The 13803-nt window shown below is 39.7% G+C and overlaps 1 protein-coding gene across 3 annotated transcripts in view; it reads right to left on the bottom strand.

Annotated features, from left to right (window-relative positions):
* Positions 1-13803, bottom strand: part of TARBP1 (tRNA guanosine 2 -O-methyltransferase TARBP1) — a gene marked incomplete at its 5' end in the record, with an annotated part of 66560 nt that overhangs the window by 18156 nt on the left and 34601 nt on the right. Inside the window, 8 exons of one of the 3 annotated variants that reach the window (XM_079703151.1) lie at positions 734-854; positions 2189-2260; positions 2434-2615; positions 3987-4175; positions 4280-4541; positions 5187-5374; positions 7545-7706; positions 10563-10672. In XM_079703151.1, coding sequence (XP_079559277.1) covers positions 734-854; positions 2189-2260; positions 2434-2615; positions 3987-4175; positions 4280-4541; positions 5187-5374; positions 7545-7706; positions 10563-10672 — 1286 coding nt within the window. Of the gene's footprint in view, positions 1-733; positions 855-2188; positions 2261-2433; positions 2616-3986; positions 4176-4279; positions 4542-5159; positions 5375-7544; positions 7707-10562; positions 10673-13803 lie in introns of all 3 variants that reach the window. The other 2 variants (XM_079703152.1, XM_079703150.1) reach the window with 2 other exon arrangements.

Raw genomic sequence — 13803 nt, 5'->3', positions numbered from 1 at the left:
AGGATAAGAAAGACACTTTCTTAAGATACTTTTTCCAAGTTTCCTTTCAAAACAATGAATTTCATTGCTTTTAACTTATCTGCATTTTAAAAAAAAGTTTTATTCTTAATTAATTAATTAATTAATTTTTATTTCTGGGCCACGCCACGCAGCATGTAGGATCTTAGTTCCCTGACCAGGGATCGAACCCATGCCCCCTGCATTGGAAGCCTGGAGTCTTAACCACTGGACCACCAGGAAGTCTAAACTTATCTGCTTTTAAAATTAGAAAAGGAACCATACAAATTTACATAGTAAAAAAAAAAGTACTTGAAAATATACTTCTGTTTCCTTGTGCCCAGTTAAGGGGGAGACATGGGGTCACAGGGGTGGACTTTGCACTAAAAATTTTTTTAAGTTTATCGTATTTTAGTAAATAGTGACACATCTGAAGAATATATATTAGCAAGGGAATATAATGCCCCTTGATTGTGTAAGTTTGGAAGAATGGGATCTGCAATTTGATACAAACACCACTAAGACAGGGGCACCTCTGTAAATGGACAGTGCAATGCCATCACCAGACACAAGGCAACAGCAGCATGGAGTCCTTCTACATTAGCAGCGCTCTCCCCGGCTTTAATGGTCTGTGCTGTCTAAATTCAGCCAACTGCCAGGTTTACTTCTGTTGCGTCACTGCTAGTGCTTGAACTGCTAAGTTAAGATACTTTAAGGTAAAATAAAGCATATTTACTTTTTCTAATAGCTTGATTGCAAGATCTTCCATAAACAACTTATGAGACATATTTGAGCCATCTAATAAACACAGGAATTTGACAGCACAAATTCTCACATAATGGTCCTCTCTTTTAGTACTAAAAAAATATAAAATGATAGATTATGTTAATGCATTTTCAAAATTAAAAAATACATTAGATATTAATTTCAAAATATCAAAACCTTCCAAAGTTTTCTAAAATTAAGTAGCTTCATATTTAATGACAATGCATTTTAAATCAGGATAGACAGTGGAAGATAACAAATACATCAACAGGAGATCCTGTACACAAAGTCTGAATGAGCACAAATTCACCCAGACTTCTGGAAAAACAAGGCACACACTACTGATACTGGGTCAATAATATCTTATCTGTGGACAAAACAGATCACAGCTCATGACACTGTTCCTGGAAGAGGACCACACACACCTCCTGCTCAGGGGCAAGAATACACATCAACACCTCGATGCTGTTGTCACTGTGCACTCTAAGTGCACGTCTCTAAGTGAAGGGCAAACTCAGAACACACTCTGTGTGTGCTGACCACCCAGCATTTTCAGTATCCAAATGGGGAAAAATAAATTCACTGAAATTGTTAATTAAGTATTTCCAAGTTCATTAAAACGACTATAATGTAAATAAATGTCATTTTAATTTAACAATATCTGTCTAGTAGAAATCAAATATTCTGGAAACGTCAACTAAAAAAATTTCACTTATTGTTATACTATAACCAGCCAAGAAAACAAAAAATTAATTAAAATAATTAACAATGAAAAATGTATATATTTAATGAAAAGTGGCAGATTTAAAACATAGCTATGACTCTTAGAATAATAAACACTTTGTGGTAACTGTACACAATTGTCATTTGTTGTCCTAAACTCTAAAATCAAAGTGAATCATGACAACACAATTTATTGTCTTCTTCATAAACACCTATGCACAAAGTTTTGAAAATTATGTGAGAAAATAAAAACTTTTTAAAAAGCTCCAAAAAAATTATTTCAGCGGTTAGATAAGAATAGGCTTATCCCAGACATCAAAACTTTAGGGCCTATTCCAACAGTAATTTTATTTTTGCGTGAGCATAGTGACTTGTTAAATAGTGGATTTTAGCCAAAAAAAAAACAAAAAAAAAACTATGTGCACTAATGATCACCCCTCCACCCAAATAAAGAAGAGGGAGAGGGACTGCATATTCCCCACAGTTATTTCCTTATGTATGCTGGACTTTGCACTAAATTTTTGGAAGTTTATCCTATTTCAGTAAATAGTGACAGATCTGAAGAAAATACATTAGCAAGGCAATATAATTTCTAACACAACTTGGAAGGCTCATGCAACATCTTATACAGAATGTTTCTCATATGATGTTTTATTTTGAATGCCGCATTTATATCAAGATATGGAGGACCCACCATACTTACTTTTCAATAACCATGTTCGCTGCACACTCATGCCCAAGATTTTCTATGAAGGTCTGTACATCCTGAATAAGTCTTTCCATAAAACACATGTGACAAAGAACAAGTTTTAGAAGAAAAAAATTAAAGTCCCAAATTAAAAATTAATCAATATTCTTCTAACTGAAAGCCTTAAAATAAAGACACAATTCTACCCAAATAGACACTTAATATAAGTTACACGAGGCTGAAATAATGGCATATTTTACCTTTGATCACGCCGAAACACTGTTCCAAATATACACGCCTCAAGGACAAGTTCGCTGTAATTTTTAGCAGTAGATAAAGACACATTTGAAGCAGAAACTATCCAAGATTTGCAGCAATAACTTATCAATATATTGAAGACTCCAGTTTTTATAGTAGACATTTCAATTATCCTGTACATAATCTAGAATGAAATACAACAGTTACTTTATCCTTTGACCAATTAAGTTTTTTCAAAAAAGAGAAAAAAAAATTCATGTTGCTAAAAACTGTTACTTGAATGCCTTCAAATAATAGTTTCAACATAACCATAAATAGAATCTAAAAAATTAAAAACTCTTTACTGTTTGCAAGATGCTAACCAATCACAGAATGCTAATTTTTCATTTCTTAATACTAAAAGTAAATAAAATTTTACTGATATCGATATTCCCCCAGAACTATCCCAGAGGAACTGCCCAGAGTGATAGAGAATGAAAGGGAGAAAAAACGCCTCACCCTTGACATTTTCAGTTTTCTTTGCACTTTCCAGGGGCCTCCCTTTCCTCAAAACACAAGAGGCCCCACTCTCTAAGTGTGTACCGTGGGTCAGGAAAGGATGCAGAGACAGCAGGGTAATAAATGGATTTATTTTCCATCTTCCCCTTTGGATAAGGAGTGTATGTGAACCTGAGGCATGATGTAATTCCATCACCTTATGTTCCCTACTATGTATCAGTGACTGTAAACACAAATGCCTCCAGAAACCAGAAAGACCTTTGGATAGGTTATATTCAGAGAAATATTTCCTTGAACAAGAAAAGCAACAGCACAGATGCACTGACAAATGGCACATGACGTTTGCCCTCAGGGTCCAGGAGAAATCAAGCCACGGTCTGGAGTGGAGCAACAGAAAGGGTGTGCCCCACCTGGATGGGCCAGGGACCAGTCACCGCCAGGACACTGCTGTCATGTAGGAATGACCAGTGTTGCCAGATCATCCAATTTTCCAAGAGAAGAGGAAATACAGATTTTCATGCAAATTTCCCAATTCTTAAAAGCTGGCAACTAATTCAAAAAATGTTAATTTGATTATATGAACCAAATATGTTTGTAAGGCAGATGTGGTTCATGGGCTACCGCTGTGCACCTACTTTCTTTACATCTAGCAGATTTTCTTGTTCTTCCTCATGACACTGAAGAAGGTTCAAAATATTTACTGACTGAATAAATAAATAACAACAAATCTAATATGTAATTACAAGTATAACTCTCTTCTTCATGTGCTACAGGTCATACAAATTAAAATGAAAACAGAAAGTTCCCTCTTTTTTCTAAAATCATCAGATTCACAGAAACAAAGTAGAACGGTGCTTGCCAGGGGCTGTAAGGCGGGGTGGGGAAAGGGGAGATGCTTAATGGGGACAGAGCTTCAGTTCCACAAGATGAAGAAGTTCTGGGGGTCTGTCATAATTATGTAAATATAGTTAACACTACTGAACAGTACACTTAAAAATGGTTAAGATGCTACATCTTATGTTACGTGTTTTTTAATCCCAATTTTTAAAAAAGTTACCTCTTTGATTTTGAAATATGCCTGGCCCTTGATTTTTGCAGCAATGGTAAGAACTTTGGGATCAAAAACAAACTGAACAAAAGCTTTTAAATTAGACCAGAATATCAGCTGAGTGTTGCTTAAAGAAGCTATGATTTTCCAAGCCATGTCAAAAGACACTATGCAGAGAGGTTCAGAGGAGGTCAGAAGCTGGTAGGGGGAAAAAAAAAAAGAAATACATAATTATCACAATTTCAGAAACTGATGGTCTGTTCTTATGGTTATTCTTTATTTCAGGTCTCACTGTATCTTACCTTGGGAACCAAAATTTTCATGCAATGGAACACAGGTAAAACTTGATCAGAAGGAAGAATTGTGAGGGCTTCTAGTGCGGACTGCAAAGTCCTTATTGGCATTTGAACAGCAGGTAGAATGGGCTCCAGAATTTCATCCTCTGAGGCTGGTATAAGGGTGTGATATTTTTTCAACAAGAAAGAGAGGCAGACCCACTGGTCATGAATATACTGGGCAACTATTCTCCCCCATCCTCGGGAAGATGATGACTCTTCAGAAAAACTGAGACAAAAAGTAAAGTTATACCCCATCCTTCTTTAAGTCTGTCTCCATTTCTTTTGTGTGTAGTAGTACACTATTGTTACAAGGGGAGAAATTAAACAGTCATTATTAAATATCCTGTCCACCAATAAACGAGGAAACCACACAAACCTCAATTTCCTAACTACACTGAAAGTAGATACTTGCACTCACTTTAAATGATTCACTGAAAACTAAATGCAGAAAAGTTAATGGGTTTCCAGTAACAGGGATGAATAATTTGATAATATGTTATCATCCTGAATGAAGCCTCATCTTTTTTTTTTTTTTTGCGGTACGCAGGCCTCTCACCGTTGTGGTCTCTCCCATTGCGGAGCACAGGCTCCGGATGCACAGGCTCAGCAGCCATGGCTCACGGGCCCAGCCGCTCCGCGGCATGTGGGATCTTCCTGGACCAGGGCACAAACCCACGTCCCCTGCATCGGCAGGCGGACTCTCAACCACTGCGCCACCAGGGAAGCCCTGTCATCTTGAAGCTTCCATAACCCTTTACGTAAGGCTGAGCAATCACTAATTATCTCAATGACCCAAACAAAAATGGATTTTTAAACATCAGCAAAAGAGATGCCTTTCATGTATATGCTGCTCTCCAAGGGGTGAACACACCTGCTGTCCTCCTCTGTGTGGGGCTTCTGCAGCGTCTGATTGAGCTGGAGACAGGAGAGGAACCTTTCCGTGGCTCCCGCATCCCGAGAGTCCAGCTGCAGCTCTGGCTTCTGGTCAATGGCCTCACACACCATGGCCAAGGCAGCCATACTAACAACTCTCTGAATCTGTCTACCCAGTGTCGGTTCCTGGGGAGGAAATGGGACAATCTTTTATTGAACATAAGCAAATCCTAACCAATAAGGACCCGAGCTCCCAGTCTACGGGAATCTCATGCCCTCCTCTCCCTCTTCGTGCCTGCTACTGATATCAGAGGAAATAAAAGGAAATCCAATACATGTCACTCAGTTTACCATTTCTGTACAGATTGGTGGCAAACAAAGTGGCAATAAAAATTCAGCAATTCAGACTAAAAGCCAACTTGGATACAAAGTTCCTATGGGTGAGTCTTATTTCAACTGTTTGGCTAAAGTAGACTTAAAAAAAAAAAAAAAGACTCCTGGCATATATATAAACTACTCCTTCAGTCAGCTGTACGCTGCTTCTGGTGACACAGCACAGCAGTTAAGAGCTGGACTCGAACCACATGGCCTAGGTCTGGACCCTGGCTCTGCACTTACCACCAGTTGGCTGTGGACACACTACACCTTGGTTTACTCATCTGTAAGATGGGGACAGTAATAGAATCTACTTCACAGGATTATTGTGAAGATTAAATCAGTCGGTTATTTCACGTAAAGCACTTGGAACTCTACAGGCAGGAGCAGAAAGGAGGAAACCAAGACAGCCTGGCTTTGTTCTTACAGAGAGAAAGTCAATAATCTCAACCAAGAAGCCAGGAGTGCAGGTAAGAACCTAGATAGGGAAAATACTTCCCTGAGAGACCAAAGCAGTTCTCCCAAATACTGCCCACCAGTAACATCTCTACAGAAAGGAACCTTCTACAACTTATTTCATACCTTCCCTCACCACCACCACAGAAAATCAAGTATCTCTGCAGATAAATTTTACTTAGCAACACTGCCAATATAGGAAATAAAATTTAGGGCTACTTTTGAGCCAATGCGGTCTCTATTAACCTTAAAGTAATTCAGTGAATTAGTAAAGAAAGTAAGCCAATCTTATAAATCACTGTGGTGTGGTTCAAAATTCTGGTCTACATTTAAAACTCACAATGTCCTTTTGTAACACTAATACACTAATATGCAGTAGACAGGATGCTGAAATATTCATCAGTCCTCCTTCTAATTTTCTTTTAATACAGTTCTTGAAAACTACTTTAAAAATTAGATTATGAAAGCAATCAAGTAGCTATTTTAATTAGCAGCCCAGACTAGACTATGATTCAGCTCAAATTTTTAAAACCCTTACCATGTGTGTTAAGCGAAAACAGCTAACATTTACTGAGGACTCTCTATGTGCCAGGTACTGTTCTAAAGGTTTACCATGCATGAGCTTGCTTTATTCTCACATCAACCTATAACCCTTATTTCACAGGTGCAGTAAATGAAGCACAGAGAGGTTAAGTGAGTTCCCCAAGGTCACACAGCTAGTAAAGATAAAGCCAGGATTCAGAACCAGGAAGTCTAACTCCAAAGCCTGTGCTCATAATCACTATGCCTTATTATATCATGTTTCAGAAATGCCTCTAGGTACTAAAATCTAGTGGAGAAGACATATACACATAAATTATTCCAAAAACAAGTAAGATGGAAAAAAAACACAAAAATGGAGGCATAAAGAGCAACAGATAAATGAAAAGAATGAGACACTGATCAAATTTCATTTAAGAGAAAATGTTACTTGAGCTGGGACGAAAAGGATGCACCAGATACTGACAAGTGTATGTTGAGGGGAGGGCGTTCTCAGTAGAAGGACCAGACACAATGAAAGCCCAGATGAGGCCGGATATGGCATGTGCTTGTGATCTGTGAAGCTCCCTATGGTGGCCTAGTGTGACTGCAGCATCAGGGGCTCTGTGGAACGGAAGGGGAGATGCTGTAAACAACGGGGCTAGAAAATGAGGTAGAAATCCAAGCATGGAGGCTCTGGACACTGGACTGGTGAATTTGGACACATTAAAATGTCCCTTACTGGTACCCAGGCAAAAGACCTAGTGAAAATCCACTCTCTGTATCTAAATGATTTTACGATTGCAGTCACCACACCTTTATTATGTACCTAATATTATGACAGGAGTCCCAATCTTCATCAAATATTATGAACAAGGGATATTATTTTCAAAATTAAATTTCAGCAGATGCTTTTTATGTATCAAAATATTGTCTAATAGTCAAATATGTATTCTGTGTATGCCTTACTCAACATAATTACAAGCCTTGAAGCAAAGAGGATTACCTGTCCATGGTCCATCTCTTGAAGATGCCGAATGGATGCGTTTTTCAAAGGAGAAATAACTCTCCAAATAGGGTTGCCTCTTTTCCATCCAACCTTCAAGTGGAGATTTGTAAGTTCAGTTAATACCATCAGGTACAAATGGCAACGATCCAGATCTGAAACCTAAGAGAAACAATAAAACACTTAACAAGCAAGGTTCATGATTTTCACAAAGCTATGAGAGTGTAGGCAGGAAATAAATTAGTTTATCTAAAAGTACTAAAAGACGACAGTGATGAGAGGAGAAGTCATCTCTTCCAAGAAGCCTTCCATCAACTCCCCAGGCAGAGCTAAGCACGTCCTCCTCTGTGCTTAGACAGTGACTCTGCATTCAGCACGACTTACTCAGCTGGCTCCCCACCTTGATTATGAGACCCTGGAAGGCAGAAACTATGTTCTACCAATTCTTGCCTCCCAGGCTAACACATCATAAATAATCACAATAACAAGTATAGCAACTGCCACTGCCACCTCCTTAGCTTCAGGCAGTTGTAATACTCCATTCTCACAAGGAATGGTCACTGTCCCACTTTCCTAAGTTCAGAGAGGTTAAACAACTTACCCAGCATATCACAGCTAGTAAGCTGGATGGGGGGCAGGGAAGGGGACAGAATTAAAGGCAGGGCTTCTCGACTCATAGACACAGGCAGACTGGGTTCGGTCCAGCTCTACCATCACCAGCTCTGTGACCTACTGCAAGTGACCTAACCTCTCTGGGCCTCAGATTCCTTACCCGTAAAATGGGGAGGGTAGTATCTCTCCATCACAGGGTTTTTGTTGAAAGAATTAAGTGAGAGGGCTTCCCTGGTGGCGCAGTGGTTGGGAATCTGCCTGCTAATGCAGGGGACACGGGTTCGAGCCCTGGTCCGGGAGGATCCCACATGCCGCGGAGCAACTAAGCCCGTGAGCCACAACTACTGAGCCTGCGCGTCTGGAGCCTGTGCTCCGCAACGGGAGAGGCGGCGACAGTGAGAGGCCCGCGCACCGCGATGAAGAGTGGCCCCCGCTTGCCACGACTAGAGAAAGCCCTTAAAAAAAAAAAAAAAAAAGAAAGCCCTTGCACAGAAACGAAGACCCAACACAGCAAAAATAAATAAATTAATTAATAAACTCCTACCCCCAACATCTAAAAAAAAAAAAAAAGAAAGAATTAAGTGAGAGAAAGCATTCTGAAGGGACTGGCCCTGAGTGGTAGCCTTGCTTATTATCGCTGTGCCAATGACTCTACCCTCAGGCTTCCGTGGCACACAGGAAGCACAGGATTCATTCAGTTTATTAGTTTTTACTGAGCAACGCTTAGATGCCAGGCGCTTTGCCGAGCGCTAGGATACAATGCAGAGAGAAGGAAACAACGCCAGGGCTTGGTGCCAAGACTGAACACAGAGGGTGAGAGTGAGGGATAAAGCTGCCAGGATTCCCAAGTTTTAGGCTTGAAGAAACCGGCTGGATCATGTACATCCACCGAGAAGGGAACCTGGGGCGGGGGAAGGTGGATAACCTCCTGCAGGAACGATAAGGAGTTCAGTTTTAAATAGCGTATATGGGGGAAATTCAACCTGAGTTGTCAAACAGCAATTGGCTGAATGCGCGTTCATCTCAGAAGGTCAGTCTGAGGTAGAAAGGAATGGAAGGGTCCCTGGCATAACTAAAGCTGGGGATGCCGATGAGGTCATCTAGACAGGAGAGAATGAGAAAAGGAGGGGCCCGGGCCAACCTGAAAAACTCTGACTTCCAAGGCTACGCAGCAGAGAATGGACACTGGTGGGAGTAACGGCCAGAGGGATGGGAAACAGCAGGAGAATGATGTCATAAACGCCAGCGTTTCAAGGCGGAGGTGTCAACAGGGTCCACTGGGGCTGAGGGGGTCCAGAGAAACATGGTTTGAAAAGCATCGCCAGGTGCAGGACAAAGGAGCCACTTCTACTCACAGGAGCTGAGGGGTCTGTTTACAGACCAGCTCACAAAGGGAAGGAAACAGGGCACCAGAAGGAATGCAGAACTGAGCGGGTTCTTGTTAGATGAGGGACCCTTAAAACTGTTTCAACGCTCACGGAAAGAATCCAGGAGGAAAGGAGAGGTGAGAAATACAAGAAAGAGAGAGGCTGATCAACAGGGTAAAGTCGCTGAGCAAATGGGAAGGGATGAGATCCAGACCGCCTTCCTCTCCTGTAAGGGAGGGAAGGCAGGGAGGATGGATTCAGGGGTGGGTGAGGCAGACACCTGGCAGTCTGAAGCGGGGGTGACGCTGGCCGAGGCTGCTGTTTCCTCTGTGAAGTGAGGGGGACGGTTCATCTCTCCCTGATTCACGGCCCCGTGCGGGTAGCTTGAAATCAACCATGGAAACTGATAAACACTACAAATCAGGGCTTTTCCCCCAAGAGCCAGTTGTTAAATACTGACCATCACGCTGCTGAGGGGAAGGAAAATACCATCACGCTGCTGAGGGGAAGGAAAATGGGGGAAGAGATTTTTATTAAACTCTAATAAGCTACCAAATAAATGTGCTTAATTGGGAATTCTAATACCTAATGTATTAAAGAGTGGATTTTTCAAAATAATTTTAAACTATTATATGAGTTTACTTTTAAAAATCTTTCCATCTGAAGGATAAAATCACATTAACCTTTCCTTTTTTGTTTTTTTTTGCGGTACGCAGGCCTCTCACCGCTGTGGCCTCTCCCGTTGCGGAGCACAGGCTCTGGACGCGCAGGCCCAGCGGCCATGGCTCACGGGCCCAGCCGCTCCGCGGCATGTGGGATCTTCCCGGACCGGGGCACGAACCCGTGTTCCCTGCATCGGCAGGCGGACTCTCAACCACTGCGCCACCAGGGAAGCCCTAAAACATATTTTTTTCTGCTCCCAAACGCTGCTTTTTGAGAAACTATCACGTTAATTTTCAACTTAATACAGTGCCTGCCAGTCAGTAATCACTCAAAATATTGATGAAAAGACTGAAAATTTACTCCAATACATACTTACACTACTTAGTTCCTTCATAGTAAGTCTTCTGAGAATAAATTCCGAAACACTCTCTGTGGTAGACATGACAAAGTTCTGAAGAAGAGTAAACACTTCGTCTGTATGTGCAACTAAAATGAGAGAAATAAGTTTATTTGGTACAAAGTACACCCGACAGTCTAGTAAAAGCTCACCTATGTTAAGCATATACATGAATCACTTACCAAAAATGAATTCTAACAATATAATAGTCATTAATACCATGGGGATATCTACAATTAATCTTAAAAATCATTTAGGCGTTTTAGTTCTGGATAAGATGCAACAAAGACACACTGCCCTCTCTCACTGAATTCAGCTACAAAACCTGCACGGAATATTCGAAACAGCCATTTGAAGACTGTGAAAGGCGAAAAGCAGCAGATGGATTAAGAAAGAAGTAACCCTGAACAGCGGTGAGTTTGCTCCTGTCCTCCTACAGACTGGACCCAGGTGGCAGAGCAGTCAAGAAAGTGGGCAGCAGACCGGGCGCCCACATTCTGGTCAGGGAATGAAAGAGGAGAATCTCAGAGAACCGGACGGTGAGTACTTAGGAGATTCCAGAGAGGGAGGCGCTCAGGAAAATGGCCCCAGCAAGTGGCTTATGAAGTGCTGGGCTTACCCCTGAACTGCTAGGCCTGGATGTGATACTATTCAGCACGTCAAAGACTTTCAGAATGGAACTAACAGACAACTGCACAGGTCCTAGCCTGACCACCAGATGGAACACGTGGGGCACAGGTCAAGAGAGCACCGCAAAGGACATGAAAACAAAACTGACAGTGGAACCAGCACCCACAAAAGCTGGAACATCAGGAACTGAGGCCTAAACCAAGCCAGACTGACTGTCTGCTACACAAAAATATCAACACTGTCCACAGGATCTGACCAAGATCCAGGGTCTCACAATACAATATTCAAAATATCTAGGATACAATCAAAAATAACTGGGTATATGAAGCGTGAGCTATTCCCTATCTCACATGGGAAAAGAATCTACGGATGAAAACACCAAGATGATGGTGATTTAAGAATAACCTGACCAAGACTTTAAAGCAGCTATTAAAAAATGCTTCAACAATCAATCAACACACACTCTTGAAACAAACCAGAAAGTCTCAGGAAAGTAATGGAAGATATACACAAAAACCAAACACAGATTTTATCACGGAAAGTACAATAACTGAAAATTTAAAAACTCACTGGATGGGATTAATAGAAAGGAGATGCAAGAGAAAAGAATCAGTGAACTTGAAAACAAATCAATAAAATACGCAATCTGACACGGTATAGCCAAACTACTGACAACCGAAAACAAAGAAACAATCTTGAAAGCACAGAGAAACAACTTATTACCTGGGGGGAAAAACAATGTGAATGACTACAGAGTTCTATTGAGAAACCATGGAGGCCAGAAGCAAATGGAACACTTAAATTGCTGAAAGAAAAGACCTATCAAACCAGAATTTTATATCCAACAAAAATATTATTCAGAAGGCAAAATAAAGACATTCTCAGATGAAGGGAAACTATGAGAATTCATTGCCAAGAAACTTGCTACAAAAGAAATATTAAAAGACATTTTCGAACAAACGGTATACAATGCCACAGGAAAACATGGAACCTCAGGGGTGAAAGAGCAAAAGAAACTGTAAATATCTCAGTAAATACAACAGACTCTTGAGTCTTTAAAATTTGTTTGATGGTTGACAGCAAAAAACATAACATTGTCCAGTAGGATTTTCAACAAGAGTAAATGTAAGATATCTGTAATAAATGGGGGAGAGGAGGGTAAGGGACCTATAAGGTAATAACATTTCTATGTTAATTTTAAGTGGTAAAATATTAATTCTAAGCTGACTGTAAAAAGTATGTACATCATAATCCCTAGAGTAAGAGATAAGTCCATAATTATAGTTGGGTTCAACAATCCTAAAATCAGCAAGAATACAAACTGAAAAACACCATGAAGCTCTTGAATACAATTGACATTTATAGAACACTCCCCCCAACAACAGCAGAACACATACTCTTTTCAAGTGTACATGGAATAGTTACCAAAATAAACCATACCTAGATCATTAAATAAACCTTAACAATTTTTTAAAAGTTGAAATTGTACAAAGTATGCTCTTTTGACTAGAACAGAATTAAATTAAAAAGCAATAACAGAAAGACAACAGAAAAATCTCTAAATACATTTCCAAATAATTCACGGATAAAAGAGACAGTCTCAAAAAAAAATCAGAAAATATTCTTAACTGAAAATACAACATACCAAAATTTGTGGGATGCAGTTACAACAAAACTTAAGAAAATTCATAGCATTAAATGTAATTTTAAGAAAGAAGAGAGATCTAAAATCAATAATCTAAGCTTCCACCTAAATGTCAATAAAAAAGCAAAATAAAACAAAAGCAAGCACAAAGATGTAAACATAAAAACCCAGAAATCAATGAAATTGAAAAGAGAAAAATCAACAGAGAAAACTCAATGAAACCAAAAGTTGGTTCTTTGAAAAGGTCAATAAAATTGATAAACCACTAGCCAGTCTTAGAGAGACAGAGAGAGAGCACTACCACGACCACTATCAGGAGTTAAAAAGGAATTACTTCAGACCCCAGATCCTGCAGGCATTTAAAGGATAAGGGAACACTATGGGCAACTCTAGAAATATAACTGTCCTCATTCACAAATGACATCACTGTCTACCAAAAAATCCCAAGGACCTATTAAAAAAACTGCTACAACTATTAAGTGCTTCAGCAAGGTTACACACAAAAATCAATCACATTTCTGTATACTAGCAATGCACAATTGAAAACCAAAATTTTTAAAAATATATCATTTACAATAATCTTCCTCCAAAAGATATAAATCTAACAAAACCTGCACAGGATCTATATGCTGAAAGCTAAAAAACTCTGATGAAAGAAATAAAAGACAGCCTAAATAAATCAAGAGATGTACCATATTCATGAATTAAAATCTCAATATAATAAAGAAAGCAATTCTAAAAAAATTGATCTGTAGATTTCATGCAATTCCAATCAATTCCAGCAGGATTTTTTTTCGTAAATGCAAACAAGCTGATTATAAAGTTTATATTGAAAGGCAAAGGAGCTAGAATAGCTAGAAATATTTTTGACAAAGAAGAATAAATTTGAAAGAATAACAATACCTATTTAGAGACTTACTGTAAATCTACAGTAACCAAAACAGT

The sequence above is a fragment of the Hyperoodon ampullatus genome, assembly GCF_949752795.1.
Source record: "Hyperoodon ampullatus genome assembly, chromosome: 1".
NCBI classification, from domain to species: domain Eukaryota; kingdom Metazoa; phylum Chordata; class Mammalia; order Artiodactyla; family Ziphiidae; genus Hyperoodon; species Hyperoodon ampullatus.
The sequence above is the reverse complement of the archived record's forward strand: the minus strand, read 5'-3'. Positions and strand labels throughout refer to the sequence as shown.